We start from the raw sequence: 26,485 nt of genomic DNA on the forward strand, positions 1-26,485 counted from the left end.
CTAATAAAAATGAATGTTGTCATTTTAGCTGACCCTGTTCCTTTGGAAGTAAGGACAGGGATCCTCACGAGCTTGAAGGCATTTGAAGGGGTTTCTGGGTGTGTCTCAATCCTTGTAGGGGTCCCTCACATGAACTTTGATGGAATGCTCCATCTTGGGACCGGGAAGTAATGGCAGTTGGCATAGAGTAGTGGAGAGGGTTAAAAACTGCATTGGACCAGAAAGCATATATCCCTTGTCTGCTGAGATGAAGTGTTAGATAGGTATACTGTAGAGAAGTTGGTGGCCTGATTGTCCTGCCTTTCTAATTGAAGGAGTAGACCCTGGAGGTAGGAAAGCTGCCAAGAAACGGATTGTAAAAGGAGACAACATGATTTTTGGGATTGTTCTTTCAGAAATTGCAGCATTTCTTTCCCCTGTAGCAGAGTGGCAAGTGTTGAATATTGTTCATGTTTTATATTGCAATAAAAATGAAACTTAAATGACTAGAGCATGCGGTTGTGTGGTTCAATCGCTCGGAAGACTAAGCAGCCATAACAGGAACTTATATTGTAAAATAAGTAAGTGAATATTGCCTCTCTTTCCCCCCCCCCCATTTGCTTTCATTACTAATGTTTACAGAGAATATTCTTTAATAAAATGCAAGTTTAATAATGTAACTATGAACCTACCTACCAAAGGTGCATCAAATATCACACCTATTATGGAGCATTATCCAGTATTACACATGGCTGGAGGAATAAATATATTGAGCAGTGTCAGTGTGGAATCTCGGTGTGTACAATTGCGCAACAGTTTAATTTGATAATACACCCATCCTGCTCTCTTCCAAAAGCAACAATAGAGTGTGTTCCATCAGCAAAGCCATACACTGCCCTCTACAGCACATCTTTTGCATGAGGAATTGTGTTGTCATTTTTTGTTAACAGGAGCCTGAAGTACTGATAAATCTCAAATGGAATACATGAAAGGGAGAGTCTTGCAAACTACAAAGATTGGATGTGGTTGTGAGACCTTGTGCTCATTGCAAAAGAATCTTGTTTAAACTTGATAATGAAGTCAAGTACATTCACTGCTTCAGAACTATGTACTACATTTGAGAAAATGTGTTCAGAAAGCATATTATAGAAGTATTGAAATGACCACTTTCTAGTGATAGAAGCTCAGCATAGAAGATAGGAGCAGGAGTAGGCCATTCGGCCCCTCGAGAACTTCCTCCTCATCTCTGTCCTAAATGGCTTACCCCTTATCCTTAGACTGTGACCCCTGGTTCTGGACTCCCCCGCCATTGGGAACATCCTTCCTGCATCAAGTCTGTCTAGTCCTGTTAGAATTTTATAGGTTTCGATGCAATCCCCTCTCATTCTTCTAAACTCCAGTGAGTATAAGCCCAATCGACCCAATCTCTCCTCATACGTCATTCCTGCCATTCCAGGTATCAAGTCTGGTGAATCTTCTCTGCACTCCCTCCATGGCAAGAACATCCTTCCTCAGATAAAGCGACCAAAACTGCACACAATACTCAAGGTGTGGTCTCACCAAGGCCCTGTACAACTGCAGCAAGACATCCTTGTTCCTGTACTCAAACCCTCTCGCTACAAAGGCCAACATACCATTTGCCTTCTTAACCGCCTGCTGCACCTGCATGCTTACCTTCAGCGACTGGTGCACAAGGACACCCAGGTCTCTCTGCACTTCCCCTTCTCCCAATCTATTGCCGTTCAGATAATCTGCCTTCCTGTTTTTGCCACCAAAATGGATAACCGCATTTATCCACATTATACTGCATCTGCCATGCTTCTGCCCAATCACCCAACCTGCCCAAATCATACTGGAGTTTCTCTGCATCCTCCTCACAGCAGATCTAACTTGAGTATAGAGTTCCAATGTGCTGTTCTCCTTCACTGTTACAGAAATCCTGCTCCATATGTACTGTCGCTCTTCAATCGAGTTATGGGTTTATCTAGATTCTAGCTTTAAATGTAGAAATGGTAATGTTCTAAAGTAAAGCAATACCTGTTCTGTGGCTTTATTACTTTATTTTTCTGCTTTGGGAATTCTAATCAATCACCTAATCTGTGTGTTTAGGTCTGTAAATAATGGGTCTAGATGTCCTGTTGCTGGGCAGTAGCAGACCTGCCACCAGTGGTAACTCCTTCAAGAGCAGGGGCCGTGGCATTCTTTTTAGATTGCTCTAATCTAGAGCAGGCACAGACCCGATGGGGCAAAATGGCCTGTGTCTGTTTTATAAACTTTCATGATTTTCATAATTTTCACCAGTCATAAGGGAAAATAATGATCCAAATCCAGTCGAGTGTCACCCACCAGACATCAGCTTTCCAGTGGCTGGTTTTGTTCCTGGATGGTCAGTGTACTTGATTTGCCATGTTTTAATCAGAGGTTGCAGCAATCTGGAGTGTTACCCCACTAATGAAAGAATTGTATTGCCATTTCAGTCGTAGTAGGGGTGAAGGGAAGTAAGTCAAGCAAGTGTGCCAGTACTGGGCCCAACTGTACTGGTATTAACAGTAGCAGCAGCGATTAAAGGGTGATACCTTTAGTCTGCCCTTGTGTGGGCCTGTAGCTGCTTTCCTGAGCACTGGCCTAGCGTTTCTAACCGCAGTGAGAATCGTGAATACTGGTGGGTTACTCAGCACTTCGATGTTATCATTGAGAAAATTTAGCCCAGTGCTTTTCGAAAACATTTTAAGACTATTCTTTCAAAGATCCAGCACAGGCACGATTGGCTGAATGGCCTCCTGTGCTGTAAGTTTCTGGGATTCTGTGATTATTAGAAAAAATTGCTGGATGTCTAAAGAATTGAAATGGTATGAATTTCTCACTTGCAGTACACTAATGGCCCTGAATACCTCCGGAGTATGCCTCCGACCCGCGAAATATTTCCGAACTCAGATCCTGGCTTCACCGCTACGGAGAGTTCAGGTCTCTGGCCCGCAGGCATACGCCTGCGTAAAGGCCCACGGATCCCAGGGACGCAGGCGGTTTGGAAGTGTCCCTGGGATCATGTGGGCCAGGTCCTCCAATAAGAAAGGAGGATTCCATTGCAGTCATTTCCGAATGGAATCCCCTAATGACATGCAATGGAATCCCCAAATAATTAAACAATTTAGACAACTCTAATAAATATAAATGTTCTGATTTTCAAATTTAATTAAAAATCCTTTAATTACACCAAATACAATAAAAATTTAATATTTTGATAAATAGTTTTAAACCTTTGTTTTGCATCATTTTTTTAATTTAAGATTTATATTAGCGCTTACGCTGGTGAAAGCAGGCCCTACGTTGAGCGTACACTCATTGCGACAGCAGATTCCGGGCCAAAATGTTTTAAAGTTTGGGTTATTTAATATTCAGCAGAAAAATGCTCATGTAAAATCTAATGAAGAAATCTCTGATGGCACAAATGTTTGTACAAAATAGTGAGTATTTTGCTGACCACCAGCCACATTTGTCAGCTACTGACCCTGAGACATTCTGGTTCAGCAGACCATTTCAAACTCATTTTTGGTGGCAGCAACATTTTACACTGTTGAGAGTTACTCAGCAGCAGATAATGGTAACCATGCTGTGAAAGTGGTTTATTTAGGATAGTGCTTGGTGACAATGTACATAGATTGACTTGCACATTAGCTCATTCTGTTTGCCATAGGGAAATTATCTTTTCTTTAATTTACTGATGACAGGAACTGTGTTGTATAAGGAACTTCAAACCAGAAATGTCTACGTGCTTTGTATATTTTAGAGGAGTTGTATCAGCTGTGTATTGAGGTTTATTTGTTACAGAAACTACCACTTACAGAATGGCCTGGGGTAACAGTTCTGTTATGAAGAATTGTCTTCTATGATCCAGGTTGAAATTAAGCTGGTGAAAGATTGCTTATCTGTGCTGGTTAACCATCTCAAGGGCTTTGAATTTTACAGTCTATATTTACAGTCTGGTTCTTAAAAGAATCTAAATCCCGAGTTCCAAACTGCTCTGTACTGTGGATTTACAAATAGATGAACCTCCTGTGATTCCACAGGATCCGGTGTACAAGGAAAATAGATGTTATGTGGGTGCAGTGTCTCAGTTTGAAATGCTTGGCCTAGTCACTGGGTGAAAGGAAGCACAGTGTTCTGATCACCAGTATTCCATTTAGACTGTGGTGTCCAAGCTCTTTCGCTTCATGAGTAACATGGTGCTCTCTTTTGAAAGTTAGGACAGGGAATCCTGAAGCGCGTCAGTATTTGCTGGAGGTCCCTGAAAAGCATCAATATTTACTGGAGATCCCACACACAGTTTGAAAAGCTTAGTAATAGACGATCCTCCTGTGATTCCACAGTGTGAAAACCCTACCCATCAGAACACGAAGCAAACATGGGGGTGAGGTAGAGGGAAAGAGGTAGAAAGAGAGAGTTAGTTTGCAGTATCTTTCCTATACGAATGTGAAAATTTGAAATGTAAACAACGTGGGCTCCCACACTTGCGTTCACACATCCTCAGCACAGGCATGGTGGTATAAATGGAATACATTAAAGAAACTGGAAAATGTACCTACTTTTCAAAGCATTTGAATATCCCCTGAGCTGTCCTCCATTCCCCCACCCCCTCTCCCTCTGTCCTGTGGTCAGGAGACATTTATATTATACAGTGTCTGAATACTGATCTGTCGCCTTAATAACCTTTTTAAATCAGATTTTTTAATATACCAAATTGGAGTTCCTCTCATGAGTCTCTTGGTTCCTATTCATATTATTAACTGAGATGGAAGCCATATGTACACACAAGGTTTGAAATTCCTATTGGTTATATACCCAAAGACACACAAATCTATATGATGTAACAGTTAAAGCATACCTGCTCTGGAGCATGTTTGAAACAATCAGAAAACGATCATCGCTTCCTGATATTTTTGTTGGAAGTTTTGGTTCAATTATTTTTATCAGCAAATATTTCAGAGAATTTTAAGTGTTCACATTCTAGTTAGTAATTTGTTTTAAGACACCTTATTTCAACCATAATATACTATGGTATGACACTTAAGAAGGCTCTGTATGAACAATTCAGTTTAGCACCTAGTGATGGGAGAATGGCTCATTCCCCAACAGTTATTACAAAGTTATTCAAATCTGATAAAATTGAAGGTCTTCATTGAAATACAGAATTTAATTTGGCATTTAATGAAGATTAAATTGGGACGGTTTGATTAAACTGACAGTATTCATTTACATTGAATGTCCTTAATAGTAAATAGCAGCTTTGGTAACTGTGATGTTGTTCCTTCAGCAGAGCTGTCTGAAGCATGTCAGTTTATGAAGCGCTGATACAAATTAATTTGGGCAAGTGTTATTCTATGCCACCTATCTCAGCATGGTTTCAATTAAGGGCTGATTATTTCAGATTTACCCCAAATCTGGATAATGCACCTCTGCTCTAGTTCTTAACTTCAATAATTACTTTGTATAAAATGTGTTTATAAACTGTTAATTGGACATTGTGGATATTATAGGGAGTGAGCAATGTAAGAAAACCGAAGCAGACAACGAGGGGAAAAAAGAACTATACGTTTAGATTTACAGTCGGGCTGCTCCAAAGCTTGAGTATTTTTTATCTGTTAGTTTAATACTGCCTTGATACTCCTATGTGGCAGTGTTCATTAAATGAATCATATGATAGGATTTGTCTGAATTTTGACCCATTGTATGTGACTTCCCTGTCGAGACAGTTGCAGGATCTGTGACATTTTATAAAATCACTATTTCTCCTGTTATAAAGTAAAAGAAGAAAACTCTCTTCGAGGTTTGTCAGCATCTGAAAGAGAAAAGACCGGTTAATCTTTTGGATAGAGAAGTGTTAATCTGTCTTCCTTTCTGATGCTGACAGACCTCAGTGTATTACTGGCATTTTCCATTTTAATTTCCTTTCTGCTTTGTTTTGCTTTATCTCCTGCTCCATGTTTCCCCTTCCCAATCTCCTTGTCTTGTTCCCCCATCCCTTTTTCCTATTCCCAGCTAGTTACACACTTTCAACCCCTTTCCCAAACACAACCCCATCATGCCTGCTCAGTTAAGAGGAGATTTGGTATAGTATTAGCCTTCCTGTTTAACAACATGTCTTGCCAGTTCCGAGCGTTGAAAACATCACGAGTTTGCAATGTAGCCCTCCCGAGGAGGAGCTTTATGCAACAGGAGCACATAATGAAAAGCCTGCTTGGCTTTCTGTCCATTCATTTTAATTGATAAAATCATGCAAGCTGCACACCAGGGGAGCTGAACCTGCATCTGAATGCCCAATATATTCACTGATTTCAGATTTATACAGTACATTTATTTCAGATTTCCAGCATCTGCAGTATTTTGCATTTTGCCCAATCCACACTCCTGTTACACTAAGTGTGGTGTATGTGCCTTTAAGAGCCCCCTGTGTACTGTAATGCCGGTAATGGCCACTCGGGCTATATAAGCCTGTATAGTGTCTTGTATCTGTTAGTTCACCTCCAGACTTTGTTCCGTAAACACCTGTGAAACCAACTCCTGCATTCCGTGTCTCCATTAACACGGATACAACAGTGGCGACGAATTGGAAACGGACTTACCTGCAATTCGGCAGCACCTCAAGGAGATCGATTCCTCAGACGAAAGTCGAAGAAAAACAAGAAAGAAAAAAAAAAGAGAAAAAACTGTGGTTTCACCAGCTAGCCGAGCTGCTGGCAGGTACTGCAATAATCCTTCCTGGGCAGCGGGCTCTGCAGCGGGGCCGAGCAGCGAAGGCGGAGGCAAACAGAGACAGAGGGGGGGAGCACTTGGGAGACGGCCGGCACGGCAAAGCAGGTCGGCGTTCGAACCAAGCAGAGGGAGGGAAAAGTCCCAGAGAGTCCGGCGGGAACGAGAGTCCACCTATTGAAAATACCTATGTAAATAAAAACCACGGAGAACAGCGTTGTCAGCAGCGGGAAAGCGCAGGAAGCACCATTTTTTTTCTGCGGGGAAGAAAGGAAAGCGCGGGAGGCGCCATTTTTTTTCAGGATGCCTAAGGCTGGCAATGTTAATGCTTTCGATAGCGATATAGAGGATTGGACCACATATGTGGAAAGAGTGGAGGTATATTGCACAGCAAATGAAATAGAGGATGATAAAAAGGCATCAGTACTTCTAAATCTAATGGGCGCAAGGACATACGGGCTGTCACGAAACTTAATCACTCCAGCCAAACCGAAGGACAAGAATTTTAAGGAGATTGTTGATACCCTACAGGAGCACTTAAACCCAACACCGCTGCTGATAGCGGAACGATTCAAATTCTTCAAGAGGAATCAGCACGAGAATGAAAGTAACGCTGATTACCTCACCGAATTAAGGAAGCTGTCAAAGCACTGCCAATTCGGGGCAGGACTGGCAGATTCTCTTCGAGACAAATTCGTCTGCGGTCTCCTAAGTGAAGGAACACAGAAAAGGCTACTTTCTGAAAAAGATTTGACACTGGACAAGGCTTTCAGTGTGGCTGTATCATATGAAGCAGCCGCAAGAGGAGCTGCAGAGATACAGCAAAAGCCACAGGACTTCGGCACCCATGAAATGACACAGGGTTTCGAGAGATGTTATCGCTGCGGCAGATCCACCCATGACCAGAGGGACTGCTGGTTCAAGGACAAAGCATGCAGGCAATGTGGAAAGATTGGACACACTGCACGTGTATGCCGATCTGGAAACAAAAAATCCACGGACAGGAAAAAAATCAATAAGGAAAAGTACAGAAAGGTACAAATGATGACGGACAGTAGCTCCGAAGACCAGAAGAGCGATAGTGACTCTGGAAACAAGAGACTAAGCTGTCTCAAATTACATAATGTAATTGCCAAAGAAGATTACCAGACCATTTGGGTTACCCTCACGATAGCGGGGTCCCCAGTTAAAATGGAGCTAGATACAGGATCAGCTCTGACCGTCATAAGTCGACGGGATTACGAGCGGCTATTTCCGCATATACCTTTGAAAGACACATCCATTACCTTGAAGACATATACGGGGCAGAAAGTATGCCCCAAAGGGAAAATAAGGGTGCCTGTTGTATACAACGGCAAGGAAATACAGAAGTTGTATTTATACGTTCTGTAAGATGGTGGTCCACCGCTGTTGGGACCTGAATGGATCAGGAAGATACGTTTAGACTGGCACTCCATTCAGGCACTGACGGTGACCAGTAAGAAAAAAAATGATGATGACACCATACCTGAACAATTAAAAGATATCTTGGCCAATGCCAAGGAAGTGTTTCAACAGGAACTAGGAACCTTGAAAGGCGTCACCGCCTCAATAAAAGTGGAAGATGCGGCAATTCCCAAGTTTTTTAAGGCAAGGCCGGTGCCATGCGCAATTCGTCCAGCAGTCGAGGCAGAGCTGGAGAATTTGGAAAAGGCAGGCGTATTATCCAAGATAGATTGGAGCGAGTGGGCAACACCCATCGTCCCGGTCATGAAGAAAACGTTGAATAATGATAAAGCTGAAGAACAGAGAAAAATTCGCATCTGTGGGGACTTCAAGGTGACTGTCAACCCGGTCCTTCACACGGTACAGTATCCTCTTCCGAGGATAGAAGATATTTTCGCCTCACTATCCGGAGGGAAACGTTTCACCAAAATTGACTTGGCACAGGCATATCTACAGATGGAGGTTGAAGAGGCCTCTAAAAGGTATCTCACGATAATTACACACAAAGGCCTGTACCAGTACAATCGACTGGTTTTCGGAGTAGCATCAGCTCCAGCTATCTGGCAAAGAGCTATGGAGCAAGTCCTCCAAGGGATTCCGGGGACTCAATGCTACCTAGACGACATCCTTGTAACAGGAGAAAACGACAACGAGCACCTTGCCAATTTGGAGCAGGTGCTCACTAGGCTGAGAGAACGGGGCCTACGGGCAAATCGCCCCAAGTGCGAATTTTTCCAGAAACAAATATCATATTGTGGCCACATAATTAACGAGGAAGGGTTGCATAAGTCATCTGAAAAAATTGAAGCGGTCATAAAAGCCCCAGCACCTGAAAATGTCTCACAATTAAGGTCGTTCCTGGGATTGATAAATTACTATCATAAATTTTTACCGAACTTGTCAACTCTTCTGCACCCTCTTAACGAACTGCTAGAAACGGGAGTAACTTGGAAATGGAGCGAAGACTGTAAACGTGCCTTCCATAAATGCAAAGGCTTGATCACGTCCAAGGAAGTTTTGGCTCATTACAACCATCACTGCCAATCAGAGTGGCGTGCGATGCATCCCCTTACGGCGTAGGAGCGGTATTATCGCATAGATTCCCTGATGGCTCGGAGCGGCCGATAGCTTTTGCGTCACGCTCATTAAACTCAGCTGAGCGTAACTATGCCCAGACCGACAGGGAAGCACTCAGCCTGGTATGGGGAGTGAAGAAATTCAACCATTACCTACACGGACAAAAATTTACCTTGTTGACTGACCATCAACCCCTCGTCTCCATATTCAACCCTAAAAAGGGTGTTCCCATTATGACAGCGCAAAGGCTACAGAGGTGGTCCCTTTTCCTAGGGGCACACCAATATGACATAGAATACAAAGGATCAAAACAGCATGGGAATGCTGACGGTTTATCGCGCCTACCGTTGCCAACGGTAGAAGAGGCACCTACAGTGGACCCAGTGGAGATGTTCCACTCAACCATAGTGGAATGTCTACCAGTAACAAATTCTGCCATTGAAAAGGAAACGAGAAATGCCCCGACTCTCTCACGAGTCTATGATTTAACGGTGAAGGGATGGCCAGCACATGGCGAACCACTGTTGCCAGCATTCTCGCAAAGAACAGCTGTCAGTGTGCCGAGGAACCTTGATGTGTGGATCCAGAGTGGTGATTCCACCCAAACTCCAGGATAAAGTGCTAAAGGAGCTTCATGAGGGGCATCTGGGTGGAGTGAAAATGAAGAACCTAGCCAGAGCGTTTGTGTGGTGGCCAGGTATCGATGGAGACATCGAAGAAATGACCAAGAGCTGCCTAGGATGCCAGAAGGTCCAAAATGCCCCACCACAAGCCCCTCTACATCCATGGGAGTGGCTCTCATCTCCATGGCAAAGTGTACACATCGACTTTGCTGGTCCATTTATGGACTCAATGTTCTTAATCGCGGTTGATGCACACTCCAAGTGGCCGGAGGTAATAAAGATGTCCTCCACCACCATGGAAAAAACCATCACAGTATTAAGGACCATATTTGCCAGGAATGGGCTGCCTGAACAGATCTGTTCTGATAATGGACCGCAATTTGTGTCCGAAGAATTCAGGAAGTTCTTAAAAAAACAATGGGGTTAAGCACTACATGTCCGCCCCATACCATCCCGCCACCAATGGATTGGCTGAAAGGTTTGTCCAGACCTTCAAGAAGGCCATAAAGGCCATGGGTAATGAAGACATAAATCTACAGCATAAGGTAGATAACTTCTTGTTTGCATGCAGGAATGCAACACGTGGTTACAAACCAAACTCCCGCCAACATGTTCTTCAATAGAAGCCTAAGATGCCGGCTGGATTTGATCAAGCCAAACATCAGAAGGGACGTGGAGAACCGGCAATTTCAAGGCATGAATGAAAGGCCAACTAGAACCTTCCAGATAGGTCAACAAGTTTTGGCCCGGGACTACCGTACCGAGAAATGGCAGCCTGGAACTACAGGCAGACTATCCTTTATCCGAAAACCTCGGGACCAGCCGTGTTTCGGTTTTCGGAAAATTTCGGATTTCGGAAGGGGGGCCGGCGGGCGTCCGCGTGGGGGTCAGGGTCAGCGTCGGCGGGGGTCCGCAGGGGGGTCCGCAGTCGTGGCTTGTCCGTCGCTGCTAGCCTGGAATGCAATGAAGTTCCGCATTTCCACCAACAGGTCGTCGTGCTCGGTCGGAACAGGGGCCGGCACCGCCGCGGGCTCAGAGCTCTCGTTGCTTTCGAGCCTTTGGAAGAGAGTCAGGTGGTTCCGCGGGGGGGTCGTGCGCACGACTTACGCTGACCCTCTGCTCAGCGTAAGCCGGCGGGGGTCGGGGTCCGCGGGGGGTCGTGCGCCACTCTGGTCGTGTCGTGCGCACGACTTACGCTGACCGAAAAAACCTTCAGTTTTTAGAGGGTTTCGGTTTTCGGAAGTTCGGATAAAGGGTAGTCTACCTGTATTTGCACACGACTAGGACCGCTGATGTATACCGTGGACATTGGAGAAAGCATAATAAGGCGCCATGCTGACCAGATCATAGAGTCATCCGAAAAGGGACAACCTACACCACAACTCTATACGCCTAATGATGAAGCAGAGATTGATATGCCTATCAATTAGTCCAATAAAAGGCGACGAGTTAAGAACGTAACTGAAGGTTTTTATTGGCTAAATAACAGAGCCCACCCTCGTGGGTGATCCGATCCAACAGGGAGGAATACTAGCCAGTCAGCTACCTTTATACCTGGGCAGGTAATGGGCGGAGTCGGAGGTGGTCAGCCCAGGTATAACAGTGCGACAAGAGGCGACCTCGTGTAGTGATGTGACAGTGAGAACAGTGAGAACAATATACAGTGATAACTATAACAGTGGTTTACCACATTCACCCCTTGTTTAGATTAGAGTCCGGCGGGGTGAAGTGTATTACCAGCTCTGGTATGTCAGTCTGTCCGGAGGCTTCGTTAGCCTCTCCGATCGTCGCAGCGGCGGTGTTACATTATCCGGTGTTAAAGCTGGTGTCTGCGTAGTCGGCAAAGGCTCGTGGGGTTCCGGCATGCCGTCTACCTCGGCTGGACTCGGGGGGTTGGGAGGGGGGGGTGAGGGTGCGAGGTCTCGTAAGGAGACAGTGTCCTCCCGTCCGTCTGGGTAAGCCACATAGGCGTACTGGGGGTTGGCGTGCAGGAGGTTCACCTTCTCGACCAGGGGGTCCACCAAAGGGGACCCTAAGGAATTGGTAGAGGCGGCCATTCGCCTCGAAGGCGGTGTACTGGCTGTCCTCCGGGCTGATGGGGAGTTGGTGGTAGGCCGACTTGAGGTCGATGGTCGAGAATACGCGGTATTGTGCAATCTCATTGACCATGTCCGATATGCGGGGGAGGGGGTATGCGTCCAGCTGGGTGTATCTGTTTATGGTCTGGCTGTAGTCGATAACCAGGCGATTTTTGTCGCCGGTCTTGACTACCACCACCTGGGCACGCCAGGGGCTGCTGCTCCCCTCAATAATGCCCTCTTTCAGGAGTCGCTGCACCTCAGAGCTAATGAAGGCTCTGTCCCCAGCGCTGTACCGCCTGCCCTTAGTAGCGACAGGTTTGCAGTCGGGGGTGAGGTTAGCGAACAGGGAAGGTGGCGGTACCTTGAGGGTGGATAGGCTGCAGGTGTTACGCGGTGGGCGGTTTAACTTTCGCTGGTTGTCGACTGTGAGTGGGGGGAGGGGTCCACCGTATGCTAGGGTTACACTTTGGAGGTGGGATTGGAAGTCCAGCCCTAGTATGACGGCAGCGCACAGCTGGGGGAGTACGAGGAGTTTAAAATTTTTATACTCTGTCCCTTTAACCGACAATGTCACGACACAGTAGCCGCTGATGTCTGTGGCGTGCGACCTCGATGCCATCGAGATGCGGCTGCGCGTTGGCAGGACGGGGAGGGAGTAGTGGCTCACCGTGTCTGGGTGGATGAAGCTCTCCGTGCTTCCGCTGTCGAACAGGCAGGTCGTGGCGTGGCCGTTGACTTTGATGTCCATCATTGAGCTGGCCAGGTGGTGCGGGCGGGCTTGATCCAGGGTCACGGAAGCTAGGGTGTAGATGAGCGCGTCGTTGTCATGACAAGATGGCGGCGAAGATGGCAGCCCCCGTAGTTCACATGAGGCTCTGTTTAAATCGTTTGCCCCGCACAAAGATGGCCGCCCCTGCTGTTCCCATGAGGCTCTGCAGGCTTCGGCTGCCCCGCACAAAGATGGCCGCCCCTGGTTTTCCCATGAGGCTCTGCAGGCTTCGGCTGCCCCGCACAAAGATGGCCGCCCCTGGTTTTCCCATGAGGCTCTGCAGGCTTCGGCTGCCCCGCACAAAGATGGCCGCCCCCAGGGTTCGCATGAGGCACTGCTGGCTTCTGAGGATTTGCTTCTGCAGGCCTTGGAGAAGTGGCCTTTCTTGAGGCAGGTTTTGCAGGTCGAGTTTTTGGCTGGGCAGCGCGACCTCGGATGCTTCTCCTGGCCGCAAAAGAAGCAGCCAGCGGCCCGATCGGGGTTGCCTGATGTCGGGGCCGGTACCGGGGCTAGCGGGCCCGGTCGGATCCGTGATGCAGACGCTGAGGTAGGTCCCGGGGGCAGCGCTGTGAAGGGTGGTGGGGTGGGGGTCGGGCCCGAGTCCCAGGGTCGCGAATAGTACCTGGCAAACGCTTCCTGGTCTTGCTGGGTGGCCTCTAGGGTGAGGGCGAGGGCTTCGGCCTTGTCCAGGTCTATGTCCTTAGCTTCAAGCAGTCTTTGCCGTGTGTAGTCGGAACGTAGGCCTCTCACCAAGGCGTCGCGGACATTGTCTTCCATGTTCGCAGTAGCCGTCACCGCTTTAAAGTCACAGTTCCTGCCGAGTTGTCTCAGCGCTCGTGAAAATTCAGCTATCGATTCTCCTGGCTGTTGCTGGCGAGATCTTAAGAGATGCCTAGTGTACATGTAGTTTACCGGGCTCCGGTACTGCTGTTTCAGTAGGTTGATGGCGTCGTCGTACGTAGTCATGTCCTGGATGAGTGTATATACTCTCGGGCTCGCTTGGGCTTTCAGGACTCTTAGTTTGGATCTCTGAGGGACGACGGCTTCCTCCAGGTACGATTCGAAGCAGTCCAGCCAGTGTTTGAAGTCGTTGGCTGAGTTTGGTGCCTGTGGGTTTAGATCCAGGTATGGTGGTTTCAAGGCTTGCAGCCAAGCCGGCTGGTGTGGCCCGTTGTCTGGAGGCTGCTGTTGCTGTGCTGCTGGGTGAGCTCCTTGCTGTTGCTGTTCATTATCAGACATCTTTAAAATTTAGCCAATAAAATTGATATGCCTATCAATTAGTCCAATAAAAGGCGACGAGTTAAGAACGTAACTGAAGGTTTTTATTGGCTAAATAACAGAGCCCACCCTCGTGGGTGATCCGATCCAACAGGGAGGAATACTAGCCAGTCAGCTACCTTTATACCTGGGCAGGTAATGGGCGGAGTCGGAGGTGGTCAGCCCAGGTATAACAGTGCGACAAGAGGCGACCTCGTGTAGTGATGTGACAGTGAGAACAGTGAGAACAATATACAGTGATAACTATAACAGTGGTTTACCACAGAGATACCCATAGTATCTACCTCCGATCCGGTGATACTGGGACCAGATGAACCCAGCACTGACATTCAAGCCGAATCGACCTTGCCAAAAGAACCTACTACACCACCAAAAACTACTACGCCACCGAGGTGTTATCCGGACCGAGTCAGGAAGCCTCCAGAGAGACTGACTTATAATTGATTAACTGCAGCAAATGTGTAGATTATTGTTCCTGTAACATGTTAATTAATGATTACTTAAAATGTTATGTACTGGTTGTCTAAAAGGGGAGGAATTGTTGTGTATGTGCCTTTAAGAGCCACCTGTGTACTGTAATGCCGGTAATGGCCACTCGGGCTATATAAGCCTGTATAGTGTCTTGTATCTGTTAGTTCACCTCCAGACTTTGTTCAGCAAACACCTGTGAAACCAACTCCTGCATTCCGTGTCTCCATTAACTCATGGATACAACACTAAGCTCTTTGCCAGGAGCGATAACTCAACACTTGCCCTAATGGGGAATAAGGAAATGGCAGAGAAATTAAACAAATACTTTGTGTCTGTCTTCGCGGAAGAAGACGCAAAAAACTTCCAGGAAATAGTGGACAACCAAGAATGAGGAACTGAAAGATATTAGTATTAGTAAAAAAGTAGTACTGGAGAAATTAATGGGACTGAAAGCCGATAAATCCCCTGGACCTGATGGCCTACGTCCTAGGGGTCTGAAAGAGGTGGCTATAGAGATAGTGGATGCATTGGTTGTCATTTTCCAAAATTCCATAGATTCTAGAACGATTCCCGCGGATTGGAAGGTAGCAAATGTAACCCCACTATTTAAGAAAGGAGGGAGAGAGAAAACGGGGAACTCCAGACCAGTTAACCTGATATCAGTAGTAGGGAAAATGCTAGAATCTGTTATTGAGGACGTGGTAACAGGGCACTTAGAAAATAATAATAGGATTGGGCAGAGTCAGCATGGATTTATGAAAGGGAAATCTTGATTGACAAATTAGTTTTTTGAGGTTCTAACTACCAGAATAAATAAGGGAGAACCAGTGGATGTGGTGTATTTGGATTTTCAGAAGGCATTCGATAAGGTGCCACACAAGGGGTTATTAAACAAAATTAGGGCTCATGGTATTGCGTGTAATATACTAGCAGGGATTGAGGATTGGTTAACGGACAGAAAACAGAGAGTAGGAATAAACAGATCATTTTTGGGTTGGCAGGCTGTAAATTGTGGGGTACCACAAAGATCAGTGATTGGGCCTCAGTTATTCACAATCTACATCAATGATTTGGATGAGGGGACCAAATGTAATATATCCAAGTCTGCTGATGATGTAAAGCTGGGTGGGAATGTAAGGAGGCTTCAAGGGGATATAGACAAGCTAAGTGAGTGGGCAAGAGCATAGCAAATGGAATATAATGTGGAGAAATGTGAAGTTACCCACTTTAGTAGGAAAAACAGAAAAGCAGCGTATTTTTTACATGGTGAGAGATTGGGAAATGTTGGTGTTCAGAGGGACCTGGGTGTCCTTGTACACAAATCACTAAAAGTTAACATGCAGGTACAGCAAACAATTAGGAAAGAAAATGGTATGTTGACCTTTATGACAAGAGAATAAGAGTATAGATGTCTTGCTGCAGTTACCCTGGCACAATGTCTCTCTCCGTCGTGCTCCGAGCTCCCCCTCCCGCCGACCCTGGTCTGCATACAGAATGCCGATTTTTAAAATGATCAAACACAAACAAACACTATTTCTGGGAAGTTACTTGAGCCTCTTTTGTGGTGTTTAATGGAGCTCTTAAAACCACTTTGGGGTGTATCGCTAAATCCAGTATAGTGGAAGATGGACTTGTGGTAAAAATTACCCCAGAAACCATGGACAGCTTAAGACGAGCTCTAAGGGAAAAGAGAGACTTTCAAATCATTTAGCGGCCAATATCTGTCAAGTTAATGCAACCAAGTTCCAGTTGAAAGTTGGGATGAGCTGGGCTGAGTAATAACTTCAAAGATAAAATGGTACAGCGGTGTTCAGAACATTTTAAATTAAATGTTAATTTTTTTTAAACTAACAAGATTTATGTTATGCTGTAACTGAGGAAGTTAGCGCATAACTACAACAACAACAACTTGCATTTATATAGCGCCTTTAACGTAGTAAAATGTCCCAAGGCACTGCACAGGAGTATTGTAAGACACAAAATTTGACTAGCTGAAAATAACTCGGTCACAATTGGAATTTCAATCATTCTGCACAGATTCTATAATTATTCTTTAACCCTTTCTTAATGTTATGTAGCTGAAGATGGATGAATTAGAAAGGAAAAGTAACATGCCATACATTTCTAAAGTCTTGCAGAACAGTTTTATTTTGTAAATTGAAATTTGTAAATAAAAGTTGTGTAACAGTCAGACTTTTGCAGCTATTTCAAGGAAAATTTGTGATTGAAAGACTTTTTAGAGCTGCTAAGTATATTAAATTGGGAAGAAAAGTGAGAAACACTAGCACATGTTTAAACAATATCTAGTGGTGGTTGGGAATGTTGCAGCGTTTAAAAAGCCCGTCAGGCAGTGCACTTCATGGGTACGGTAGCATAGTGGTGATACTGGACTAGTAATCCAGAGGCCTGGACTAATGATCGGAGACATGAGTTCAAATCCCAGCACAGCAACTGGGGAATTCAGTTAATTAAATACATCTTGAATTAAAAAGCTAGTATCAGTTATGTACCATGAAACTATCGGATTGTCGTTAAAAACCCATCTGGTTCACTAATGTCCTTTCAGGAAGGAAATCTGCTGTCCTTACCCGGTGGTTGACTCTTAACTGCCCTCTGAAATGGCCTAGCAAGCCATTCAGTTGTACCAAACCACTAAAACGAAGTATACTACTTCACCACATGGACTGCAGCAGTTCAAGAAGGCGACTCACCACCACCTTCTCAAGGGTGGGCAATAAATGCTGGCCTTGCCAGCGACGGCCACATCCCAAAGAAAGAATTTTAAAAAGTGTTCTGCGGTATTTGGCACCAACTCAAGCTGTGCATGAGAGAAAGCTATCAATTGTCATTTGCCATTTGGCCTCCTTCAGCCCAGTAAAGCACAAAATAATAGTTTTGGTAAAACAAATGGAATCTGCCAACTTTTGATTCATCAGACATCTTGATACCATAACTGGAATGTTAAGCCAAATCATATTCTGCTTTGGCATATTTCGTGCATCTGATATTCCTATCTGAGGATCCAAACTTGTAAAAGTATTAATTATGTTCCTTAATGGCCCCCAATGATCTTGATTGTAGCACAGGTTTTCCTAACCGATATCCAGCCAGCCTTCAATCTGGTGGGGGAACAGAATAAAAAATTTCTAATGAGATCTTACCATTAAATTTGGCAGGACCTGTGCATTCCCGGCATCTCCGAGTTTCCCAGCCTGCTTACGGTTGCCCTCGCTCCCTTCCTGTCTCCCCTTAAATATCGGAGCCAGTGTCTCCATATTCTGCAGAAGGATTACATCATACCAACTCTATCAGATCAGTGCCATATTTCTGAAGAATAATAAAGGATCTATATTGCATATCTATATGGGAAGGAGTGTATTATTAATGAGTTGTTTTTTTTTCTGGTGGCGATACAGAGTGAAGAAAGCCCAAGTCCTAAGCGCCAGCGCCTCTCTCATTCGTTTTTTGAATACACAGCAGTATCTCCTGCCCCATCACCACCAATGCGACCATGGGAGATGACATCTAATAGGCGGCCTCCCTCAGCTCGACCAAATCAACACCACTTCTCAGGGGAAAGATGCAATACACCTGCACGAAACAGAAGAAGGTAAATAGTTGCAAATCAGATGCAGTTAAGGAGGTGTGTACATTTTGCAATTTCATAGTGTTTGTTTAGACCTTATTGGCTCCTCAAGTGAAAGTAATATTGTAATACACTTTATGGAATTAAACCACTCGGAGGTTTATTTGCAACAGCGTTTCAAACTCAAGTTAACATTGGAGGACTGGGATGTCAGTTATAAAAAAAAATAATGGTATTACAATTTTTAGTCCTAAGAATACCACCAATGAAAAATTCTGCTTCAATGCATTTCACTAATTCTGCTTGGTACTGTTCGTCTTCAAAGATGAGCAGGATGCCAGTTTTGTAGATGCTGCATGAAAGCAGAAGGAAAAGAAACTTTCTGTACTGAAAGGGTTTGAAGAAAAAGTTTTCTAATGTGACAGGGTTGTATGGAGCCAGGGATCTAAGTGAATGTTATTCAGTGCGCACTGCCATTTAAAGCTTAAAATCCTGCTAAGCACTGTTCTTAGTGCACTGCTTAACTTGTTCAAAATGAATGGGTTAAGCACTTTGTCACAACTGTGCACACAGGAACCCAGTGCCAACATGTTGGCAAATACACTAATAGAAGCAAAAAGGAATTTTACCCACCTAATGTTTTGGATATTGCAAGGAAGCGTAGATCCAGCTATATCAGGTTTATGTGGAGGTGTACGGCAGAGAACAAGGATAAAGATCCGGTTAAAGATCAATAAATTGTGACTGCATGCTTGTATGTAAGGCAGTGGGAGGCTGTGAGTTTCAGCCTTTAATTTTTGTAAAAGTCGACACCACTTCTTTCCTACTTTTTACTTTTTTGCTACAATTAACAAAGACAAGAATTTCATCATACAAATGTGCTGGAAAGGTGTTATTTTTGTCATAATGCAGTGTGTACTTTTAGTTGAAGTTGTAAGTGTCATTGTGGTTTGCTTCATTCAATGAACAATGTTAGAAGTATTTATTCAAAAGCTAAACATTCGTCACTGGGCAAATCATGGTGAAGCAGATGCTGTTTCAGCTAAAAATATACACCTTGTTTTAGAAACATGATTAAAAATAACACATTCCAACACACTTGGGAATAAAAATTACTGTCTTTGCTAATCGTAGCAGAAAAAGTAGTCAAGTTAAAAAAAAGTGGTGAAACACCAGTTTTTGCTCATGTCAACACTTGCTAAAATTAGCAAAGAAAAGAAAGACTTACATTTATCTCGCGCCTAATTTTTCTGCAAATGTTTTTGAGATCTAAATATTGTATAAATATTCTCTATTTTCCTGTTCATTGGTTTTATTTAAATTAGGAATTTTGAAAATATGAATCAAATTACATTATCAACTTTGTAATCTCAATTTTTTTATGATCTATCTTGCAACATATGATAAATCACAAGTTGAAATCTATAATGTAGTTTATCTGGGCCAAGCAATTGAACTGTTGATCAAAGAGAGATTTTGTTCAGCTACCCTGCACTGTTAATTTTTGTACTGTTACTGTTCTGATCTGCTTTTGCACAGCCCTCCTGTTAGGCGGCAACGAGGGAGACGAGAAAGACTAACTAGACATAGTTCTATGAGCCAAGACGAAAACTACCACCATCATCCTTATGGACAACAACCAGCTATAGAGGAACCCAGAGCATTTCACCCTCCGAATGTATCTCCACGCATGCTCCACCCTGCCGCACACCCTCCACAGCAGAATGCTGTGGTGGTTGACATCCATGAGCAGGTAGGTGAATTGATTTGGATGCATCACTTGAACGTGTTTTATTTCTTGGTTCTGGTTGATAAGCTTTCACTTTGTATAAGCCTCTTAGTGAGACACCTGTGCCCCAAATAGATCTTTGTCTTTAATCATTCATATTAAGCAGTCAAATAGAATATAGCAGGAACTAATCTGTTGCTGAGCATGTTCATGTTAAGAACTGCCATTACATAGATTGGGAAATCATAAATCGGCCATCAATTTCTGAAGATGTGAAAACTGCCTTGACCTTAGCGAGTATTGAAGCACGTTATCCATTTGTATATAAGTTCCCCTAAATTTAAACCCAAAATATGATTATTTTTTTTACTCGGCACTTTCTCCCCTCTTTAAAAACATTGTCCTTGTTGAGATACAGGTCCATTGAGCATTTTCTGGTATCTTGCTGAAGTGACCATTATTCGTTTATAAGGCTTGAGAGTGAGCGTCAGCAGCATTCTAATGTGGGTATCACAGGTGAGCCCAATTCTGTCCTCAGACACTCGCTCCACGAGTGATTGCTGCATAGTGATCAAGAGTGGGAAGCCAACCCAATTTTGATCTCCCTAACCCAGGGGCGCTGAAGTCATTTTACAGCTCCTACCACCATCAGCTGAGATCAGCTTACTTAGCACAGACTGGGGTTTGAACCTGGGCTTTTCCAGGTCAGGGATGGAAAATTATTTGGGCTGGAGGGCCACTTGACACATTTTGGTGAGTTGTTGAGGGCCACACACACACACAAAATGAATTATGTTAACAACAGCTACCATTAAAATTTGTTCTGGCATTTATTGTATGAAGACCCCTTCATGTCGTTTCCACACTTAATAAAAATAACAACACTTATTAACATGCTAACTAACATGATAAAGGTTTACCCAAAACTTATCTTCGCTATTGATATTATTATGCCATAATTAAAACTTGTTACTCAACAACTGTTGTAAAATTTACACGTGACTCCAGTCCCATACTATGTTACAGACTTTTAATGCCCTCATGGCGACTAGGAATGGGCAATAAAACTTCAGACACTAGGCACAAGTATTTGGTGAAACAATTTATGTCAGTGAAAATAATCGGGTAGAAAATGCAGATTCCTACACAATTTATTTATTAGACTATGGCAACTTATAGATAAGGGATTTGATTGACGAGGAGCCCAAAAGATAAATGCAGAGTGTTCCTGAACATGTCACTGGTTTGCCTTGGGGATGACTCCACAATTCGGCTCTCCCCGCTTAATCTTTATTCAACCCTTAGAACTGCTGCTGTGATGCAAGGATCTCAGCAATGAGGGAACTTGGGAAGGGGAGAGAGAAAAGATCTTACTTAACTTGTGCCAAAATTAAACTATATTTGAATTAGAATAAATAGACTCTGCAACGATTAATCCGTAATGGATGCATGATACAACCAAATTATTTACTAAGAAAACCACAAATTATATCAAGCCCAGCATCATAGGTACAAATGACGCATTGACTTGACTTTCAAGTCGGTGAATCCTGATAAAGCCCAACTTTTATTGTGTTTCATTATAGATGCAATTAAGAATAGCATCCTCTGAACCCACTCAATTGAGTTTTACGTAACATATCAGTACATGAATTAACCACTCAGGTAAATAATATTGCAGTCTAACTCTCTGCTCAAGTCAAGGACGGTGTGCAAACCCATACAGGTAATAATGTCCAGCAAAATGTTGCCATGTTTGTGCATGATTGAAGAGCTAGAACAGCAACACAAGGCAATCTACTTGACTTACCTCGTGAATCCAGAAACGCCTAAATCTCACAATTCTTTTTGAAAAAATATGGCAATTTGCGCATGCACGGAAAATATACAGTTTGAGAACCACTGTGCGGGCCGGATAAAATCCATTGACAGGCCGTATTTTGCCCACCTCTATTCCAGATCCGTATGGCTCAGCTATTCACTGGATATTTCATGGCACGCACGCGCAAACACACACCCACACACTCTATGGGTTCATTTATACATATGGTCATAGGTTTACCATTATCTCAACTTTTTTTACTTTGTTGTGTCCAGTTTTGGGCACCTTACTTTAGGAAGCTAGTTCCATTGGTCAGTGAGTTAGTAACTGGAGGGCATAAATTTAAAATCACCCAAAAAATAACAAAGGGAGAGATGTCTTTTTTACGTAGAGGCTTGTTAGGGTATGGAATGCCCAGCCAGAAACAGTTGTTAAAGCAGAATCCATAATAATTTTTAAAAGAGAAGTAGATAACTATTTGAAATGAAAAAATTAAAAGCCGTTTGAGGAATGGGACAGAGACCCAGCAGAAGCGCAATGGGCCGATTGGCCTCTTGTGCTGTAAAATTCCTTGATTCTATTTTAATCATACTCATTGGAAAGGCTTTCATCACTAATTTGTGAATTCATGACTCATAAATTATGCAGTCTTCCTCACAACAGGATAAAAATGGTAATGCAAAGTTACTCTTCATGTATCCACTATTTACTCAAGGCATCATTTGCACTAAAAGGAGTTTTACTTGAAGCAGATGGTTAGGATATAATAGTATATGCTTAATATCAATCCAATTAAATAACTGACAAAATGTGAAAATGATAGGAGGAGAATGTACATGTTTAGTAATTTTAGGGTTTTCTTAGAGGAAATTCAGCATTTACTTAAAAAGCACCACACATTTTGAGGATAAGAGCCCTTTTATCTTTTCCCCAGGCCATGCACCAAATGGCCAACAGGATGGAGATTACCACCCACATTTCAGCCATTGCTGCTTTGAATGAGCTGGCAGAGATAGCAAGATTAGCCCAATGATGCTTCTCCACTCTGATTCCCCTTTCCCTCCTGCCTCTCCTAGGGGGAAGTGCTTGGTCTCTGCTCACCACAACCTCTTGTGTTCCTGTAATCAGGAATTCAGCTGTGTAGGGGACTCATCATACTGTTAGAGTTTACAATTCTTAATATAATGCTGTCTTATGTACACTATATCCATTTGTGTAGGGTAATTTAGTAAACTAGATGCTCAATAGGGGTGCAACATAGTCTTGGAATCTCCATTTTCTTTCCTCTTGTTCAATTTTTTTTGGTGAATTTTTGTTCTTGTCAAGACGAGGAATGTTGGCACTGAGAAATGAAACTTCAATTAGGGCCCCCACATTCAACATCAAGCACTTACAGATCAGGAAAAGCACAGACAGACATAGAGTGAGGGGTCCGAGACTCTGCCACAACAACATTCTTTAACTTCAAAATCAGATGACCACCTCTAGTCCAACATTCACACTGTGGACTTTGTGAAACTAGAAATGTGTGCCTCAGATCTATTCCTACTATGGACTGGTTTGAGCCTGCCTTAATTCATGTCACATAGCCTTATAGCCAATGGTCAGGTGGAACTTCTCCCCTCAGGCTGGATTCAGATCCTGGTACCAGAGTCAAATCCAATATCCCTGGGGTTAGCATGACCTTTATGAATCTGGACACCACGGAGTTTCCAAACGATCAAGCAACCCTGAGAAGTAAATCAGGCTTACCAGCCAAGTGAAATATCCTGATCCAACAACATGGCAACTTTTGTAAAATCATCCAGATAGCTGGAATGTAAAGTGTCAGTGAGTTATGTTTGGGGTAATAAACCTCTTTCAATTGGCTTTGCAAACCTTCAACGTTGAGGTTTTCAAAATATTCAGACTATTTCAACTACAGTTCTCGAGGCCTAGATTGACTCGTGGTTTTGGGAGGAGGTGAAAGCAAAAAAGGGGTTTATTTCTCCTTGTCCACATGGCTGAATTCAGGATGACAGCCTCTTCTAGATTGAAAAGAAGTCTGCTTGTCTGTGAAGGTAGTGATGCAGTCTGTGTGCTGAGCTGGGATGGTAGCAGTTCTAAAAAAAAACACGCGTGGAATAATCCTTAAACTTTTGGTGCTTTAAGCCTTGCTTATAAAGAAGTCTTCTTGGGAAATGAAGTTCAGAGTTCCACAGTAAAGCTGCTGTTTATCGACTGCATTAAGGATGTTTATCATGCACTACTTCATCAGTTGTTCCTTCTTATTGCAAAGGAGTCTGTAGTAGTTGCACTGCTGTGAGTGTTTGTTTAGTTTCCTTGTAAATTACAACCAATGGGAAAACCTCTCCACTAGTCGTTTTTTTGTTACATGTGCTTTGCACTGGGAATGTTCAGCACTTGGTCTGGAACGGAAAAAATCACCAGACAGTTTGCCGCAGGCTGTATAAATAAAGGTTCTTCGGTGACTATGGAAACTCTGATGTCTGGCCCAGAGGCACCAGTGGGAAATGTTGTCATTTCACCTGCATTATGTTAGTGATGAATGCACAGGAAGGAGGAGTTGGAATTCTGAAAATGCCTGGGTTGAGGATACTTCTACCGAGTCTGAAATGAAATCCTTCCTGACCACTCTGAAAATATTAGATCTGAGTTATATACTATGGGGGCAATTTTAAACCACCTTGCTGGGCGGGAACGGGGCCATGTGAGGGGTTAAAATCGGGCGAGTGTACTTATCATCCCATGCTGCTCCGTTCTCGCCCGGCGCTATTTTAACTTTGCGGACTTTCCAGGCGGCCGAGGCTCTCACTACAGGCAGGTGGGAGCCTTGTCAATATTTAAATGTCTGGGTCCAATTACATATTTTGGACCCTGACACAATTTTAACTACCAATCGCAGCAGTGACGTCCAGTGCCAGACCCACCAACGAAATCTAGCTGAAGGTAGGATTGGCTCCCAAAGTATCTCAAGTAAGTTTAATCTTTTCATTTTGTTAAGGTTTTGTGTGTGCCAAGAGGCACAGGAGTGTCTTCTGACCTTCCTTCCAACCATATGCCAGGGACCGTTCCCTTAGGTCCCTGGTGGTGGCCTCCTGCAGCTCAACATCTTGTTCCTGCCCGCTGGCCACCTCGTCATTCCATCTTGTGCAGGCACGATTGAGCTTTAGAAGATGCTAATTAGGTCCATGTGTTAAAATTGCCTGGGCCTCACGCCGGCACCGTAATGGGCGCTTCCCTCCCCAAGTTAAAATCGGTGGGTAAAGTTAGCACGTGATGTAACTGTATCCTGTTCGTACTTTAGAATGTACTGCTCCCCCATCCTCCTCCTCAGCGGAGTAGATGGAATGTTTAACCTGCCAATCTGAGAAGAATCCACTAGCTTCAGAGAATCAATCAATCAATCAGTATCATAGCACTAGCAATGTTCATAGTACCTGATATTTAGCTGGCGTGGGTACTAGAATTGGAGGGGAAGCTGAAGTAGCCAACTACTACTGTCAGAAAGGTAGTGAATTTCTTGAGTGTCCGGGATAATTTTCTACAAAAAATGTCCTAGAACCAACAAGGGGGCATGCCATATTAGATTTAGTAATGAGTAATGAGCTAGATTTAGTTAACAGCCTAATGGTGCATGAACATTTATCTAATAGCGATCATAACATGATCGCGTTCAACGTCGTGTTTGAAAGGGAGAAACGCAAAACAGCTACTAAGATTCTAGATTTAGGTAAGGCCGACTTCAACGGGATAAGCCAGAGACTGTCCATAGCAACCTGGGCAAATCTGTTAATGGGTAAAACAACAGATGATCAGTGGGAGGTGTTCAAAAAAGAATTTAATGTGATACAGAACCAGTTTATACCCCTGAGGGGCAAGAGCTCCACTTAACCAAAAAACCCAGCAATGGACGACCAAAGAGGTAAGAGACAGCATAAAACTAAAAGAAAAAGCATACAAAAATGCAGAAAATAGCACAGATCCTGGTGATTGGGAAAGATATAAAGAACAGCAGAGGGTGACCAAACAGATGGGAACTAAATATTCCAGGATACTTAACTTTTAGAAGGGTTAGGCAAAATGGAAAAGGAGGCGGGGTAGCTCTGATAAAGGATGGGATAAAGACAGTAGAGAGAAAGGACCTTAGTTCCAAAAATCAAAAAGTAGAATCAGTTTGGGTGGAGCTAAGAAAAACAGCAAAGGGCAGAAAACATTGGTGGGAGTTGTTTATAGGCCTCCAAACAGTAGTTGTAATGTAGGGCAGAGTATAAATCAGGAAATTAGAGGCGCATGTAACAAGGGTAATACAGTAATCATGGGGGACTTTAATCTACATATAGACTGGGCAAACCAAATTTGCAGTAATAGTGTGGAGGACGAATTCATGGAATGTATGCAAGATAGTTTTCTAGATCAGTATGTTGAGGAACCAACTAGCGAACAGGCTATTTTAGATCTAGTATTGTGCAATGAGAAGGGGTTCATTAATAACCTTGCAGTAAAGGGACCTTTAGGGAAGAGTGACCATAATATGATAGAATTTTATATTGAGTTTGAAAGTGATTTATTTAAATCCAAAACTAGGGTCTTAAATCTAAACAAAGCAAACTACATAGGTATGAGGGGCGAGTTGGCAACGGTAGATTGAGAAACTACATTAAAAGGTATGACGGTAGAGAAGCAATGGCTAGCATTTAATGAATTAATACCTAATTTACAACAAATATACATTCCTTTAAGGCAGAAAAACCCCACAGGAAAAGTGGTCCAACCGTGGCTAACGAGAAGTTAAAGATAGTATTAGATCAAAGGAAGAGGCTTATAATGCTGCCAAA

The 26,485-nt window shown here is 43.6% G+C and overlaps 1 protein-coding gene across 3 annotated transcripts in view; it reads left to right on the top strand.

Annotated features, from left to right (window-relative positions):
* Positions 1-26,485, top strand: part of rnf38 (ring finger protein 38) — a 271,228-nt gene that overhangs the window by 169,025 nt on the left and 75,718 nt on the right. For all 3 annotated transcript variants that reach the window (XM_085983718.1, XM_085983721.1, XM_085983725.1), the window contains exons 3-4: positions 17,927-18,120; positions 19,636-19,849. In XM_085983718.1, coding sequence (XP_085839844.1) covers positions 17,927-18,120; positions 19,636-19,849 — 408 coding nt within the window. The remainder of the gene's footprint in view (positions 1-17,926; positions 18,121-19,635; positions 19,850-26,485) is intronic.

Source organism: Somniosus microcephalus, chromosome 1 (assembly GCF_052327205.1).
Source record: "Somniosus microcephalus isolate GS21.2 chromosome 1, FLI_Smic_1.0, whole genome shotgun sequence".
In the NCBI taxonomy this organism is placed as follows: domain Eukaryota; kingdom Metazoa; phylum Chordata; class Chondrichthyes; order Squaliformes; family Somniosidae; genus Somniosus; species Somniosus microcephalus.